This window comes from Balaenoptera musculus, chromosome 3, assembly GCF_009873245.2.
Source record: "Balaenoptera musculus isolate JJ_BM4_2016_0621 chromosome 3, mBalMus1.pri.v3, whole genome shotgun sequence".
Taxonomy (NCBI): Eukaryota; Metazoa; Chordata; class Mammalia; order Artiodactyla; family Balaenopteridae; genus Balaenoptera; species Balaenoptera musculus.
In genome coordinates this window covers 25,914,898-25,933,102 of record NC_045787.1, presented here as the reverse complement: position 1 = coordinate 25,933,102, position 18,205 = coordinate 25,914,898, and the positions used below count along the sequence as shown (strand labels likewise).

Here is an 18,205-nt window from a genome sequence, read left to right as displayed (position 1 = left end):
ATCCTGTTTTGAATTCAGCACTTTTTTCATTCACGCCCAGCATGGAGAACTGCAACTCTTTGAGTTGATCAAAGTTCATTCTTTTATCATGTTCTCCAACTGCCTGCATTCCATTCTTCTTTTTTTTTTAATTTTATTTATTTGTTTATTTATTTATGGCTGTGTTGGGTCTTCGTTTCTGGGCGAGGGCTTTCTCTAGTTGAGGCAAGTGGGGGCCACTCTTCATCACGGTGCGCGGGCCTCTCACTATCGCGGCCTCTCTTGTTGCGGAGCACAGGCTCCAGACGCGCAGGCTCAGTAATTGTGGCTCACGGGCCTAGTTGCTCCGCGGCATGTGGGATCTTCCCAGACCAGGGCTCGAACCCGTGTCCCCTGCATTGGCAGGCAGATTCTCAACCACTGCGCCACCAGGGAAGCCCTGCGTTCCATTCTTAAACAATGGAGGGGAAATATGCCTCACGCAGAAATAAGCCATTCACTTTGACTGGCTGAAGTAGGAGTGGCGGACGCCTCCAGGGAAGCAAGCTCAGGCCAACTTCCAGGACACGCGGCTCTCACTCGCCCTGCCTCACCTCCACCATTACCAGTGTGAGCCACAGCCTCCATCACTACCTAGGAATTGCTCCAATTCCGGGATTCCCCTATTTTCTTAAACTGCCCTATTTTCCTCCTATAGATGGTCTTTTCCAGACATTAAGATAATTTTTAAAACTATTTTCCAGCTGCTCAAAACATTATTGAGGAAAGACCCTCGCGACGTCATGATAAGGTGGTACACTGATCTGGCAACTTCCCATTCTTCCCTCACTGTCTATATTCTCCACAAATTATACATGAAAGCAGCAACCTGAGTTTAAACCTATGAGCAGAGAACTAGGCACAAAGTAGAGATTTGGTATATACTTATTCAACCCTGGCCAAATTCCTCATATCCCTACCCCTGTTACATGGGTTATTAGTGGACGACTGCGAGGCTCTCTGGAGTTTACTAAAAGGGAATATAGTAGCTATTTAGATTCCCTCTTTTAACCAAAATCATCATTGTGAATTTTAGTAAAATGTCATTTATTAAGTGTGTCGTTTCTATGCTTACTGTCAAGTTCTAACTCTAGAAAGTTCTTCTTGAGAAAAAAGGACCGCCTCCCTTTTATAAAACCTGACTTAATTCTATTAAATTTCATCCTTGGTCTTGATACTCATCATTGGCCAGAACTGGAAGGAGTCTATCCCTAAAACAAGTTGCATTTAAAACAGGTAAATTGATGTATTCCTGTAGAGTCTATAATCTGAATACATTTCCAGATCTCTGTAATTAAAGCAGCAATTCGTATTGGGCTACAGCCACGGGGAAGAGGAAAACAGGGAGAAAAAGAGAGGCATCTTTCATCATTACTGGTTTGTTGTACACTTTACCCATGCTTTTAAAATATAAGTGAAATTTAATCTTCAAAATGAAAAAATAGACACATTTTCTAATAGTAAAATATAAGATTAAAATACTTAAAAATAAAGTGTTAGTGTGAAATAGGGCTTTTTTATATTAAAAAATGAAACATCTTAGATTTGCTTTTCTTGTATAAATCCTCTTAACTTATTAATAGTTACAACTTTCCAGAGTAGCTTTTATGAGATGCTGAAGGAGACAGGGGGCAGAGGGGGATTCTTTTTCGAGATATGAAGTCAAGACCTGAATGTATACATCGGACAGAGCAGTTTTCAACCTCAGATCTGTCCACCAGCGCTAGAGAAAGGAATGATGTATTTCCTACCTTGAGATTTTTCATTACGTTTTCTTCTTCTTGGGGTTAAATTCTTTTCAAGAATATTCTACTTGTAAAAATTATTTTATTCTAGCTATAAAACATTTCATTTAAGAAAAACACATTTTATAGCCTTGCATAAAATCCCCCCAAAAGCCATCAAGATATGGAGACATCAGACCTTCAAAACATAAATCTGATCATGTGCCCTTGAAACAGTATGAACATTTAACAAAGTGACCTTATATTCTTATATTTGTTTGTCATGAGATGAAAGGCCGGGAGGCATACGGTGATTAATAACAGTTCCTGAGCTTCTAAAGAAGTTTTACAACAAAATGACTAACTGCTTAAAAGAATGAGTTTTTCAAGAGCGCCCCTTCTGTTCCATTGATGTCTTTCATCCCATTTATCTCCTCAAAGAATCTCAAGCCAAAAGAATAGGCTTCCTTTTAAGCCACCGAAAAATGGGATCTGATGGAATCTTCCCGTAACTCCCGATGTTTTCCAACGTTGCTTTCTTCTTGCTGGTTTCGCCTCTCAATGGTTATTCTGTATTTCTTCCTGGGTAAAGGGAAAGTGAATGTAGTAATAAAACCTCGCTTGGCTACAAAATACTATGGTTTCTCTTACAAAGAATGCCCTCAAGGGACATCTGGGTTTGGGTTAATAAATGAGAAGTGACACAATATGAAACCCTGGTCAAAGATTAAAGTAGTGTGCCCTAAGGCATTGTGCCCTTATTCAAGGAGGAAAATTGGCCTGCTTTCCCAGATGCCATAGAACAAGCCTTCCCCTTCTTCCTGTGTGCCTCGTGGGTTAAGTCTTGTCTATTCTGCCACAGAGGCTCTCCCCAGCTCCCAGGATATGCCCTAGATAAAGATCAGATGAAGCGTACAGGAATACAATTGTCCCCACAAAGAGTCACATACACCCGGAGTTACAGTTCCAGGCAGAAATGAAAAAAATCATGGTCCACTGACTTAAGAATAAGCCACAAACTCAACCACCAAAGATTGCAAAGGAATGAACTGGTCTCAAGATGCAAAACTATCGGTATCTTGAACACACATAAATATTACAACTTTACAAGACTCGGTGCTTAACCACAGTGGTCACTAAGCATGCGGGTTCTCAAATACTGAGCACAGACGTCCTGAGAGCATAGACTGCTTGGAGCCACTATGTCCTCTACAGTAGGTGAGCCCAGCACCTGTTTCTAAACTGGAGGAAGCCTGAGACTGGGGAAGCTGATTCTCCCTTTGTCCAGATTCCCTCTCCACTTACGCATGTGGTGGGTGGTAGGAATTGGGTCAGAATATTTGTGAGCCAAGGACAGCAGTGGCTCTGTGCCCATAGGGGGAGGCAATAGAAACCCTGACCCACTGCCTGGTATGCTAACCCACTGACCACCAAACCAGCGTCACACCAAAGGAATGGCTCAGTTCTTCTCACCACATGCTTTTTGGGTAAAAGCAAGATAGGCACAGGTCACAAGGAGGATCGTTCAAAGGCAAGTGGCAAAGGCAGTTAAGGGGAGTGAATTTTAAAACTTTATAAAGTGGTCCTAACCTGAAAAAGTAGAAGGCCATTAGCAAACCAGCTCCTAGTAAAGCTCCCACAACAATTCCTGTCACCGCTGACTCTTCTAGGCCACCTGCTTGAAAAAGAAACAGAGATAATCTGAGTTCATTTTGAGAAATAGCTAGAAATCCCTCATTCTGACGTTTCATTCATTGAAAACTTTCATTCATTGGAAGGTGTTTCTCAATTTCCCACTTGGGGCAAATTTTCCAATTTTCCTTTCTTTTTCAGAACTATTTTCTAGGGGATCCTCTTCGTTGTTGTGGCAGTGGTGGTTGCGGTTTGGTTTTGGGTTTTGGGGTTTTTAACCAAGTGCAAAGCTTAAAAAGCACTTAAGAAAATACTAGATGAATGACTGTTACAAAAACAAAAAGTGAGCACAGTGGGAATAAAGCAGGTTCAAGGAGGATTTGAAGAAAACTGGAAACTGAAGTTTTCAGATCTAGCCACACTCTTTTGAGTTTACAGTCAGAGAAGACAACCATGCGGACCATGGGACTGAGCGGGCTCTTCTCAATTTCAGTGTCACTTGGATGGTGACACTTCCAAGTGCTGGAAGATTTGGTGAAAAAATTCATTGGGTTAATGTTCTGTTTTTAGATGTTCTCTCACCAAAGCCAGAGTTTCATGTCAAAATGTCTTATATAGCTTTGTGAAAATGTAACAGTTTGAAACAATCAAGTTCAGTAGTGTCCCAGTTATTATATAAAAATGATAAATAGCTAGCTTGTGTAGAAAGAGTTTAGGACACAGTCTTATATGCATTCGTGTTTAATCCTCAAAGTACCCTCCTAAGAGTGGGGTACATTTCTTTCATTTCACGTATGAGAAAACTGAGGCTTAAAGAAATGGAAGGAACGCTCCTGGGTTCACAAAACCAGTAAGTGACAACGGTGGGATTCCAAATCCAGGCCCAATAACTCCAGAGACTGTGTTCTTAACATATTTCTGCCTTATGCTTTCCCATAATTATTGAATATACACAAATACCTCATAGTTTAAAGAATGTTCCCAAAACATAAGGAGCACACATACATTAGCCTAAAGTGAACAGGTTCCCTGAAAGGTCTATACTCACTTTGCCCTCCCTCAATAGCTTATCAAAGGGTCTCGCTAAAGCAATGATTTCCAACCATTTTCCTACTTTTAAGCTCCTTATGAGATCCTCCACTTGCTTCTATATTTATGACAAAGCTGCTCATAAATAACAGATTTCACACTTATTTGCCAATTTGTAAATTTTCAGGTGCCTAAGGGAACACTGGTTCTGAGGGGTAAGAGGATAAATACAAACTTTGAAACTAGAGATGAATAAGTGAGTGACATTTAGTATTTGATATTTTGATCTTCCCTAAAAGTGTAAACCTCAAATACTAAGAAATTATAGTAAGAGATGTAAAAATAGGGAGATGCCTTCTACCATTTTGGAAAAGGATGGAAGGGAAGAAGGCTCTGCTGAAGCCTCTGCTTTAGGCAGATGCCAGTTTGTGAATTGTTCCCATGGGTTTTACCACATCAGAAACAGGAATCTGCACTTTCAGGGCATGACCCCTGCATTATACTGATACCATAGATGATGAAACACAGAGCGAATTAAGTCTCTACACTTACATGCTTTGCAAGGAGAGCTGCTTGAGTGCTCCACCATCCTGGTTTCATCTATTCTCAGCTTTAAAGGCCCCCAAGGGTATTTGACGTTCGGCCGCATCTCAAAACGACCTTCTTTTCCAAAGTAATCACCAATAACCTATATAAAGGCAAAAAATATATACATATACACACTGAAAGGTCAAAGTTATCCGGTTCCAAAGGAGGCACAGAGTGGGCTCCCCTGTCCTTCACACTGACTACAATGGTGTGTTTCTGAGGACTTTGTAAGTCAAGATTTGCAGGCGCCAACAGCGCTCCTAAGGTGAGCGTAATTTATGGAGAGCGGGCTCCGCATGGCAGGGAAGGTGGTTATACAGAAAGCAATAAGCAGGGAAGGCACGGCTTTTCCCTTGCTCGCGGGAGAGGGAGCTGCTCCTCCCACCTGCCGCAGAGCAGCCCACGTGGTCAGCCATCCGTCAGGCCCCAGTTCCTTTCAGGGATGAGTGAGGTCAGGACCCATCTTAAGGGTCCCAGGCTAAGTGGGCCTCACACCACTCAATGAGCTTGGCATCTAGTTCAAGCATTAAAGAGGGTCTTTAGGAACTGCCCACTTCACCCTCCGCTGGTTGCAAAATTATTCCGCATCCTGACTTCGGGGGTTACATTCTCCTCTCTGATGAATTTACCCTATTTATACCCCACTTCCAAGCTGAACTCCTTTTCAGTTAGTTCCTGTGGCCCCTGAAAAAAATCAGTATTCTTTTATGGGTCAGTTCAAGGTTCACGCTCAGTTTCTGGTTCAACAGCCCTTTCATCAGCTCCCTGAGCCCTGACCTAGAAGTACCCTCGCACCCAGCTTCTCGGGATCCGTCTCCCTTTTGTCTGGGCACCGGCACCCTGCTCCTGAGCGGCTGTGACACTCCCTCCCCCTCTCTCTCCTGAAGGAGGCCCAGCAAGCTCTCGTAGCCCATTTCACGTCAGAATGAAAAGAATTCTAGATAATCGCCAAACTAACAATCACTGGCATGTCCTGAGCACATACCAAGTACTTTACACACATGCACTCCTGAATCCTCACCACAGCCCTATCTATAATAGACTGTTACTCTCCACCTTTTATAGAGGGGGAGACTCGAATATACACGAGACCCAGACCATCGAAGAGTAAAAAACCGTGCAGTAAATGCAGCAAGTGCGGGTCCTGCCGGCTCAGCCCCTCCCACAAAGGCCAAGTATGTGTGGACTAAGAGAAAAAGAGCCAGTCCTTTATGCAGGGTCGCATGAAGTGTGACAGGAGCGTCAACTCTGGGTGAGAGCCTTCAGAGAAGCAGAGAGGGAGCAGCTTATGTGACCTGAATCACTGCATATTCCTATCATCTTTATTTATAGATTTATCATGTAAAGTTTATATAGTACTTTTCTAGGTTCCATTTTATCTGGTGCTCATGATCGCCACGTGAGATCAGCAAGGGAGAGATTATGATTTCCTCATTACAGCCAAGGAAGCGGAGGCAAAGAGCTTGCACCCCAGGAAGTATCAGAAACTCATCTTGGTGTCCAGGGCCCCCTTTTCTCTTCGTGATGCTATCCTGAAACTCCATCATCTTTTGCAATACTAATGCATGTCCAGTTTGTACACACCCCCTGCCAAAAACAATTTTTTTTTCAAATTTTTAGGGAGGAAATAAATACACAATTTCACTTTACGTCTCTCAGCTGTTGATGCTGTCCTGCATCTTAGGACTGAGGTGTGATTCTTGGCCACTTTTGAAAGGTAGGATTTCCCCACTTAGGATAAACGTGGAACCATTTCCTGAAGTCTTCCCTGATACCCTCAACCAGAAGGAAGCCCTCTCTTGGAAACGCCCTGTGTTCAGCTCATTTTTATTTGGAGGCTGCTTTGGGGGCAGCTATTTGGACACCAGGACAAATACATTCCTTGGAATCTCAACAAGCAGAGGAGCGGCTGTGGCAGAAGTCCTGTTTGCTTACCTCCTGCGTGCCCGCTTCCGTGTCGGTCATGGCAATCACGGAGAAATCCCCGTACCGGTCTCCGTTGGCATCTATGGACACCTGCCCGGCAATACCTAGAGGATGAGATGTAAAGAACCCAGTTGGTTACTTAAAATGCCTCTGTCCGCCAACAAAAACAAGAAAATGAATTGACGGGACTTTTTTTAAACAAACTCATGCCGCAGGGAATCTCATCAAACTCGGAGCATTTTTGTTGGCATTTGAAAAGACATTGTAATTTCATCTGTGTCTGCATTCCTAAATTCTTAACATTTCTCCATTTAAAAATGAAAAGAAAAAGAAACAAATGACCTTCTTTGGGGAATATGTTAAAGAAAAAAAAAAGATTAAGGCTAATCCTGAAAGCAGTATGCTTATCCCAGAGTTTTGTATTCATTTTTTTGAAAAATGCAGAGCGAGAAGTGGAGTTGTAGTACAGTTCCTAGACTTGTCATGGGTTCACATTATCACTGGGCAAACATTATAAAAGAAGACCCATTCCAGGCCCAGGACTCAGTGAATGTGCTTGCCTATGGGCTCCTTGGACGCCCAGGAGAGCAAAGGGCCTGCTTCGCAGGTCATGGGAGCCAAGAGCAAAGACGATCGAGTTTTATCGCACTTGTGTTCATTCATTCATTGCTTGGGGGGTTTTGTTTTTGTCTTCCAGTTTAATGGAGATGTAACTGACATATCTCACTGTGTGAGTGTCAAGTGTACAGCATAAAGGTTTGACTTACAGATACTGTGAAATGAGTTTAACATTCATCACCTCATATAGATACAATAAAGCATTCATTGTTTACCCAGTGATAACTAGGGGCTGAATTTAATGCTAAGGCAAAGATGATCTGGACACAGTGTCTGCTCAAGAGAGAGGCAGCCTGGACAAGGGGTTTATTTTGGTGGCGCTGGAATCCAACTGCCTGCATCTGAGTCCCAGCTTTCACATTTCCTAGCCTATGACCTCGGGCAAGGATTTAGCCCACTGAGCCTCGGTCTCCAGGGCTGTAAAGGAGGCATAAGAGTACCTCCCTGCCAAGAGGCTGCTGAAAAGATTAAGTGAGCTAAAAGAGGTAAAGTACTTTCAACATGGGTTTAAGAGAAGTTGGTCATCTTCTTATTTTGTTATTACTTCTATCGCTATGCCTGGAATCTGGGAGAGGACATCTGACTATGCCCACAGCACTCAGAGAAGGAGCTGGCACATCTAGCTGGAGACTCCTGGACGACTCAGTAAAAGAGCAGGTCTTTTATAGGAATGTTGGTGAAGCCTCTGATTCGGACAAGCAGCCTGCAGAGTGCGGGGGTGTTCTAGGCAGAAAGGCAGCCCTGTTAGTGTTTACAGAGACACAAAGCTGAAAGGTACCCAAGGGATGGTGAGGTTTTGGGGGAGGTGGCCCATGTGTATGGAAGGGAACGGTGAGATGTAAAGCTGGAACAGCTGGAACAGGGTGGCCAGAGCATGGAGGGCCTTGAGTGCCACACAAAGGGTTTGGATTTACTTTGGTTAGCAATGGTGGCTTACAGCAGCTAATCAATAAAAGCAAATACGTATATACTATTAGTTGATATTAAATATGTCTATATTGCAATTTTCATTAACTGAGAGAATTTACATGTCAGCCACATTCTAAGTATTTGTTTTCTTTCAAGTTAAACTGTGGCAAAGTTCAGTGTAATTCTTAATTGGCACCTCTACTGATGTGGTTCTCTCCGGAAGTAAAATGAATGTCTGGGAAAAGGGATCCCAAGGGAAAGCTCCATCCTCTAGTGTGGTTTGGAGAGGGCAAGTATTTGGGTTTACTGTCCTCTGGGTTGCTGTTTGAAGGCCCACTGATTTTTCCAGACTTTGGTCTACTTTGCCGGAAATGGAATGGAGCTACTATTTATCTTGATTTCTTTGTCTTCTTAACGTAGACTGATTACAAAGGATACACCTATCTCAAGCTAGCTTATCCTTGACAGTCTAAACAACTTTTAAGTAATTAATGTCATTTAAATATATATACATTTATCTCCAAACATATTGGCTGTCCAAAACCATATGCCATTCTGTTCAGAGGTGTTTATGATGGTGTGTTCTGCTACGTGTTTTGCAGAGTATTTTATAAGGCAAGGTGGCCCTAGTAATCCAAGACCTCATTACACTTTAAGCTATTACAATTCTGCCAAGAAATGGAGTGTGAACCCTCAGGGTGGCCAATTAGCAAGTGAAACTTCACCTGAGCATATTGTACATAAGGTGAGATCGTCAGGCTGACAGCAGAATTTTCCTGTACATAAGTAATGAGACTTTCCACCCTCATTTCTATTGGCCTGTAGCAGAGCTCAAGGTTTGAGCCACAGTCCTATTTACCTTGTCACTCTGACCTCTCACACAGAGAGGAAATTCAGCTTCTTCCCAGGCCATTTATTGAAAGCCTTGAGATTTGGTCATAGGTTTCACGGTAATAAAATCCAAATCTGTCAAATAACGTCCAGAGTATTTTTCCCTTGACAACTTTATGGTCACTTACAGTGACCATTAAAGTTTAAATTGTTTTTAATTTTAGAACAGTTGGGGATTTTTTTATAGTTCTTTTGGGGACTACCCTCAGATTGATCATTGTTTAGCAAATAAAATGGGCTCTTCAAACAATTCAAGGTCAAAACTTACCTTGGCTTCAATTATCTTTACATTTGGACAAATGAGATTCTAAGTTTAGACTGAACTATACAGTTGATTGTTTTGGGACTCATTTCATATTGCCTGTGTAGACCCAGCCCTAGAATGGAAGCATCAGGTTGGCCTATGGGAAAATTTAGTCCATGCCCTCTAAACAAAACTGAGTTCCAGCCATTGTGGGCACCTGCCCTTCCCTTAACAACATCCCTCAGATGACCAAGAGCAAATGACCACGTCGTGTAGTGAGGAGTAACTAGGAACAGGATGTGGCCTACCAAGGTCGTGTCCACACATGCCGGCTTCTCAGTGCACAGGACACAACTTCTGGGAAATTTGACTCAGTCCTAATATGCCCCCGACTTATCCTATTTGATTCCAACTCCTCAGCTGAAGCAGTCAGAGGTTGAGCAAGATAATCCTGGAGGCTTATTTTATTCGTTCACGTCCTACAATCTGTCCAAAGTTAAAGCAGATGTCACTCTAGTTTGGAGTAAGACGTGGCATCCACTGAAACCACCAAGGAGAAATGAAATGCACCAAATGTCACCATAGCTGCTGCCCAGACAATTCTCGCTGGAACTTGACCTCTCTGTACCGTCCTACCCTTTCTAATAACCAAGGGCAAGACGAGGCAGTGGAGTGGATGGGAGTCCCAAAGGGAAAAAAAAAAATATGTGCCCCAAATCTAGTCTTGATAAATACATATAGGCATAGCCCCAGTGCATTAAAGGGCTCAAAGGACGAGTTGGCATGATGCAGAACTGATAGGGTCTTTGTCAGTCATCAGCTAGTCCAACCCCCTTAGTACTGGTGACAAAGAAGAAGCCCAAAGGACTGAGGTCACAGCCAGTGGCTAGGTTGTGGGTTTCCTGGCCTCTGGTCAGTGACCTGTATGGCAGTGGTCCTCAGATGATACCCACCAGCATACTACAGTTTATTTTCCTCAGCCCCCAGAAAGCCCCCATCTAAAAAAGACTCAAGACAGATCCTGTCCCTCGACACCCTCTGGTGGCTTTCCATCTCACTCAGGTGGAAAGCCAAGGTCCTCAGTGCAGCTTCCAGGCCCACAGGATCTGGCCCCTCTACCTCTCTGACTCTGGCTACCATCACACTGAGGCTCACATACTGCTTCAGCCACACCTGCCTCCTTGCTCTTACGGGGGCCCTCAGCACTCTCCTGCCAGATACACTCAGGGTCTCTGTGTTTGCTGCTGCCTCTGGAATATTCTCTCCTAAACATCTACATAATTTCTTTCACTACTCTGAGGTCTCTACTCAACCACCGCTTATCAGAAAGACCTTCCCGGACAACTCTATTTAAATTAGCAGTCCTACCACACCCCTCCCATCACTTTCCAGCTCCCTAACCTGCTTTACTTTATAGCCCCTGAAGTGGTGTATTTATTCGTTTATCGCCAGTTCCCCCTACTACCATGGAAGCTCAGTTGATTGCAGGGAATTTCCTTAGTTCACTGCTGAATCCTCAGCACCTTGACCGGTGCCTGGCACATAGTAAGTGCTCAAGAATATCTGATGAACGAATGAATGAGTGAATATGAAGTTGATATCCACAGGGCTCCAGCAGCTGGATCATTCTCATATTGAGTCTCATGTTCATTTTTTTTTTTTGACTGATGGGGAGGTGAGAGGAAACTAGCACTCCACATGCTGTTAGCAAGAATATGGACTGGTAGACCTTTCTGGAAGATATTTGGCAATACCTAATGCACTTTAAAAGGTACCAACATACTTTTGGACCCAGATAGGCCATGACTAAGCATGTTCCCTATTGGATGTACTCACAAAAATTCATCAAGATGTGTAAGATCATAATAGCATTTTGCATAATAGCAAAAACTGTAAACAACTGAAGCGTCCATCAATAGGAGACTGGCTAAAGAAATACTTGTACAGCCAAACAGTGGAAAACTATGGAACCATCATTTAAAAATGTGCTGAATCTATGAGCACTCATATGGAAAATTCTTCTACTTGACATACAAGTGAAAAAGCTAAGATGAGGAATGGCATTCATAGTATGACCCTTTTGTGTAAATTTTTTAGATAAGATATACAAATGCATGTGTGCTGGCAGAAGGCATAAAATATTTTTAGGCTGAATCATAGGAAATTGTTAATAGTGATTACACTGGGGACAGGGGACTAGGGTGTGAAGGGAAAACTTTCACTTTTCATTTTGTACATTTTTGTAGCATTCAAATTTTCCAGCCAAGAATGGTCTCATTCTTGTACAATGTTTAAATGTCAATGGAGATTGCTTGAGTGATGAGATGACGAGCCATTTTGTTGTTGTTGTTGTTCTTATACTTCTCTGTTCTTAAACAACAGCTAGTATTCACCATTTTAAAGAATAAAATATAAGCAGAGAGCTCAAATGGACCTGCTTATCATCTCAAACCTCCCAGTGTTGAACAGAGGAATGTATATCTGGGATTATTCCTTTTAAAATTGATCACAGAACTCTTCACAAACTGATTATTTGCTGTGCATGAGGCTTGTGATTGATATTAAGAAGCCTAGAGTTGTCGTCTAGTAATCAGGAGACAAGGCACTTCCTATTTCAGTGGGACTCTTTCAAAGCACTTTCACAAGCTTTATCTCATTTAATTTTCACAACAAGCCTGTGAAGTGGGTTGATCTTGACTTATTATCCTTCTTGTACAGCTGAGAAAAGTAAGACACTGGCAAGGTCCCAAAGTTGTAAGAGAGAAAAACAGAACCAGGAAAGAAGCAGCTTGATCAGCTGCAGAGTGTTGTTGTCTTGTAGACTGAAACCTCACCTTCAAATGTTCTGTTCCAAGTCTGCTGGATAATTTTCCCTCCATCCTTCTTACTGTAACCAGCTCTGAGTACTTCATGTAAAGCCAGGACGTAGAGGAGAATGGCATCGTGGAATCCTTCAACAAACATGTTAACCTGGAAAGGAAAGCCCAGCTGGGTGAGCCTGGACAACAAATGACTCACATTCGGGAATAATGTGGGCAAATCCAAGTTAGACTCAAGGCCTGTAAGCGATGGCAGAGGTGTGCAAAAGAGTAGCTAACAAGACTCATGCCACAATTTTCCTGGCACTGGCTTAGTCAGGAAAACCCTTCCCCCGTTTGGGAGTTTGGAGAGCAGACAAGATATTACAGAAGTCAAGAACATTGTACCTGTGGGCCAGGTTAAGTATTCCAGGTGCATCAGCCTTTGCCCATAGATGCCTCTGCACACGTGCCCTCCTTCTTCCCACATCTGTTCTCTACCTCAAGCCAACTAGAGTCCAACCTTCCCCCTGAGGTCTTCTCCATCTTCACCAGCCCCTGTGATCTCCATGCTCTGAATGTGGAGCATGGCTAAAAAAACAGTAGGGATCCATTCATTCATATTCAAATACTACTGAACGCCTAGTAGAGCGCAAAGGGGGCAAAGAGGAATGGACGCTGCCATCCCTGCCTGCCCAGCATTTCTGTCCTCTCCTCTACCAGCATCAACATCTCATCTCAGTTTCTCTTTCCAATTTGTGTTCTGAGTAGTTCCAGGGCATCTGACCACTCCCTACCTCCAGTCCCTGCCAAGCTCCAAGGACAAGAATGGAAACAGGCCCTTGGTTTATCTCAGTTGAGTCCTGGCTCAAGTAAGATAGCCCTTGCGCTCAGAAACATACAACTTCATGTGAAATTGGAGAAGTCACTTAATCCTTCTGAGCCTTGTGTCCTTCTATAAGCACCATTTGGCAAGTTCTGACACCACATTTAAACCCACTGTAACGTTCATTGAACATGAACTGAGCAAATACAATCTTGAAACACTTAGTAGCTTACAGATTAGGTATAAGAGTACCCCCAAATTCCAGCCTTCTTATTTCAGAAGAAAACATCAAGAATGGAATTCCATGCAGCAGAGTGAATTGGGCATCCCACAGACAACCACGGTGAGGCATTGAGAGAGGCATTCCTGCCCCAGTCCTAGAAAGAGACCCCGGAGGAAGAGAGCCACCTGGTTCAAATACACAAACATTCACAGAAGACATGGCTCAACATCCAGTTCTTCTTGGCCTCATCTCACCCTGAAGGACAATAAGACCTGTTTGCATCAGAGGAGCGAATATTTCAGAATTGCCAAAGCCTAGTGCTGAGAGGCAGGCTAGAATAATGGTTAAAGAGCCTGGGCTCGCTACCCAGCTCTGCCACTTCCTGGCTGTGTTTTTGCACCACTCTGGGTCTCAGTTTTCCCCATCTGGAAAATGAGGGAAATATTCGTGCCTATCTCAAGGGGTTGCTGTCATGTTTAAGTGAACTAATAGACGTAAAATCTGTAAAAGTCAGCACTCACTGTTAGCTTTTGTTGTTATTGTCTAGAGACAGAGAATTATAAACCTAGGAATCCTGCTTAGCTTCTAATTCCTAATAGCAGTGTTCAAAAAAATAAGGGATCTACTTACTATTACAACATATCTTACTGACCCACTTTACACTTAATGGAAACTAAGCCTCCTTGTTCATGCTTTCATATTCCAAACAGTTCTCTTCCAAAAAGTCACGTCCTTAATTCCACCCAACTGCAATGGGTGCAGCCCAAGCTAGTCAATTCCACTGACCCTCTGGGAGAGGCAGAGGACAGAAGAGTATGGTTTACAGGAGACCCCTCAGCTAGCTGCTAGACCCAAAGTCTAATCCTGGCCCTGACATGTTAGTTGATCTCTTTAGTCTTCAATTTCCTTATCGACTAAATGGGAGTTTAGTATCTACTCATCTCATAGAGGTCTTCTGGGGATTAAGTGAACGAGTGCATGTAAAACATCTAAAACAGTTCTTGGGACTGTGAAAGCAAATGGTAGACATTAGCTCTTACTGTTAGCCATCAAGCTTAAGTCTCAGAGTCATTATTTTTTTAGGCAAAGCAGAATGGTGTAGAAATAAAATCTACTAGTCAAAGATAATTTTCTGCTGATTGTGCTATGCTAATTCAATTTTCCAGAGGAATATGAAATTTTCACTTAGGACACGAAGTCATCATGACTTGAGAAAGTAGCATGCTGATGAGTTAATGAGTTTTAATGAGTGGACTTTAGCTGTGTAACTTAATCCTCAGGCCACAATAAAAACTATTTTTTCAAAAGATCAATCTTCCCTTTGATAATTGTATAAAAACCACCCTGCTACAGAGAGAGGCATCATAGAATTGTGGAATATGGGAAACATACGATGCCTTTGAAAAGCCCTGGTCCGATCCACTCCTTACTTTGAGAACCTAAAGACATCGCTCACGTGCCATCTCCCTGCATTCTGTAAGTGAGAGTTGTTCCATCTATATTCCTTGTTCTGAGGGAGCCTAAGACAGCCCCTACTTAGACTGTGAAGTACCAGCTGCTGGACCTCACCTGTCCACCTCTTTCCCTCCTCCTTCTCAAAATCCTAACCCTGGGCCGCCACACTGCCATTGGCCACCCAAAGCACTGGACACGTGTCCCAGCACCACCCCCTGTCTGGCTCTTGAGCTTCCTTCCTTCTTGATATGCCCTCTGAGCTGCCCCTCTACAATCAGGATGGGAAGAGTAATTATCTGGCTGAAAAACATGAACTTGGATTACTTCTGTCCTAACAGGCTTAATGGTAGAAGAGAATAGATAGGCTCTCAATACATGCCCGCGTCCGAAAACTCATTTTATCTGGGTTTGCAAATGAATCACAAAATTTACCTTCTTTCCTCTCAAAGTGGCTGAGTGTCTCCCTCTCCTGCCAAAATTAGCAGGAGAGCTGCTGGCCCCCACTGAGGTTCACTCACACCCCAGCCCGCTGTGGGGGACGTTTCATAACATCTACCTCATAGGACCTCAAGCCAGAAGCAAAACCCCAGAGACCGTCTTTTCTCGAGTAGAACATTCTCACATCCACACATGTTTTTTAATGGGAGGAAAGCCCATTAGCACATTATAGACACTGAAAATTGGAAGTGCCAATTTTTAAAAAATGAGGGAGAAAAATAAATCCAGAGTATTAAGTTGACTTTGGAACACTTTCCGCTGACCCCCAGGCTGAAAGGAACGAGGTCATCTGGTCCGTCCCCCTGCCTCTGGCCAGAACAACACTGGGACCTCAAACTCCTGCCTGACAGATCAGGCGGTGGTCACTAAAGGAAGAAAACAGGGTTCCCTCTTCTGACCCACCTGTTCTAGTAGTAAGCCTCATTTCTAGCCGGATAGCCCTTCCTTACTGTCACTAGCCATGAGTCTTCCTTAAATTCCTAAATGCAGCCATTCCCCTGCTCGATGCCAGAGTTAAGAGAACAAATACAGTTCATGAGCCCTAGGAGTTTCGTCTCCACCAAACAGCACCGCCGCCCCCCACTGGCGTGTAGATGGACTCCACACAAGGCAGCTGGTGAAGTCGACCCCCATGAGGGACCAGCTCCAGGGTGATAATGATTTGTGCTGTGCATCAAAGTGTCTATCGTTCAAGCAAGATGGAAATCGTTCACCATCTTCCGCTCATTCTGGGGAGTTTGCCCAGAACAAGGAAGCATGCTCTCCCGCCATTTCATCTCAGTTCCCTTGATTTTGTCCTCTGGTGCTGGCCAGTGGCAGCTATTCCACGTAAAAGAAAGCCATTTTTGCCTTTGGTCTTTCTCCCTGATAGCACCTGTCAGCCATGTCTATTTGTTAGTGTGGTTTCTTTTTAATTCTCTATCATGGGAAAAGCTGAATACAAATCTAGTTCTTTTCCAAAGCGGACTCACAGATATAGAGAACAAACCAGTGGCTACCAGTGGGGAGAGGGAAGGAGGGAGGAGCAATATAGGAATAGGGGATTAAGAGGTACAAACAATTAGGTATAAAATAAGCTACAAAGATACATTGTGCAATGTGGGGAATATAGCCAGTATTTTATAATAACTATTAATGGCATATAACCTTTAAAAATCATGAACCACTATATTGTACACCAGTAACTTATATAATATTGTACATCAGCTATACTTCAATTAAAAAAAAAAAAAGAAATCTAGTTCTTTTTTAACTGAGCGTAAAGAGTTGCCATTCCTGACATGGCTCCTATCTGTGACGGTGAGCAGAGTCTTTCTCATTTCTCTTTGGGGAGACAAATTTCTCATTTCTCTTTGGGGAGACAGATTCATAGGTGAATTCCTCAATGCTTGTGCTCCAAACAAGACAGCAGAGAATGCTACATGCCTCAGCTGTTCTTGTAAAGTAAGAGTGGACAACCCGGCAGTAATCTCACCACCAGGGTCGTCTGGCTATCTGAAAAAGCCTGTAAAGCTCTCAGATGGAGACTAGTGGGAGAAAGCTACCAAAGTTAAGCACAAGGCTAGGCTATCCCAGGGCTTCACTGTGGTATTCACATGTACTCAAGCATATCGTAAGGTGGTTCTGTCTTTCTCACCACAAACCAACAGTTCCAAATGCAAATGAGGAAAGCAGAGGGTTTGGGGCAGTGTTTCTCAAGAGTCTTTTGAAAAGACATGACCCTTAACGTCCCCATCAGTTAAAGGGGAGATCAGGGACAAGGACATTTTGATGGCAGGCAGGTAAGAGGAGAGATGGTCCAGGACCTGCCTCTCCCTATCACAGCAGAAACAATGGCAGCTTCATCTTGAATGATTAGTAATAAGACCCTGAAAATGAACCTTGTCCCACCCTTCTAGGCCACTGGAGATGGTAGACGCAGAAGAAAGTGGCCTGGCCATGCTGCATGGGGAGGCAGAAGGTTAAAGGACATTATGCATTTGATGAACACTGCACACATGACCTCCATACAATGAAAATATAGATCCTATCTGTTTTCATTCCATTTTCTTTTGAATCATAAAATTAAAAATCTACAATATAGAGTAACAGCAGGAACTTCCATAAATCAAGTGATATCACCAATTCTTCAGCAACAAAAGAGGGGTTCTCACTCTTACGGGCATACACCCCAATGTCTGCTCTTCTATACTGGGCCTACCTTCACGGAATTCACACTTGGTCACTTGCTGACTTATTTTAGCCTTGAGGAAAGTGAAGTTGAAAATTTTTACCCTTATCCTAGTAACTCTGAGGAAATGCAAAGGGCAAGTGGCTTACCAACAGTCAGGCAGGAGACCTGGGAGAGAGCCAGGGTCCGGCCCTGTGCTTGGCCGAAGAATTGCCATATCGTCTGGCAGACTTCTTTGGGGTGGGGATGGGCCCTAAGTTGCCCAAATGACTGTCTGCATCCCAGGCTCAGCTCTGCCCCTATAGTAATGCCCTAGACTGGGAAACTAACTTGGGTCTCCTAGCCTAAAGTGTGGCTGCCTGCAAATAGAAGCAGAATTTTTTCTCTCTCTCATCACCTAAAACAAAATGGATCATTAAACAAAAGCAGTCCTGGGAAGATCATTCAGTCAAGTTCTGACCCCTCAGGTGTCTCCCATTCTACTGCAATCGGCTGCCCTTCTAATGACGGGAATGGCAGTGCAGGCTGCGCGCAGGTGCCGCGGTGCTGGTGGACGGCATCCACTTACATGAGGCAACCTCAGCCAGGAGAGCCGCCCCGAGAAACGAGGTGGAGGAGAACTCCGTGGAACTGGACTCCTGGAATTAGTGGGTGTG

At 43.5% G+C, this 18,205-nt stretch overlaps 1 protein-coding gene across 2 annotated transcripts in view; it reads right to left on the bottom strand.

Moving 5' to 3' along the window:
- Nucleotides 1-321: 321 nt before the first annotated feature.
- NPR3 (natriuretic peptide receptor 3) overlaps nucleotides 322-18,205 on the bottom strand; it is a 65,070-nt gene continuing 47,186 nt past the window's right edge. Inside the window, exons 4-8 of one of the 2 annotated variants that reach the window (XM_036848710.1) lie at nucleotides 12,414-12,549; nucleotides 6,927-7,021; nucleotides 4,956-5,091; nucleotides 3,333-3,417; nucleotides 322-2,324 (exon numbers count right to left, since the gene is read on the bottom strand). In XM_036848710.1, the coding sequence (XP_036704605.1) occupies nucleotides 2,213-2,324; nucleotides 3,333-3,417; nucleotides 4,956-5,091; nucleotides 6,927-7,021; nucleotides 12,414-12,549 (564 nt within the window). In that variant the 3' untranslated portion in view covers nucleotides 322-2,212. Of the gene's footprint in view, nucleotides 2,325-3,332; nucleotides 3,421-4,955; nucleotides 5,092-6,926; nucleotides 7,022-12,413; nucleotides 12,550-18,205 lie in introns of both variants that reach the window. The other variant, XM_036848709.1, reaches the window with a different exon arrangement.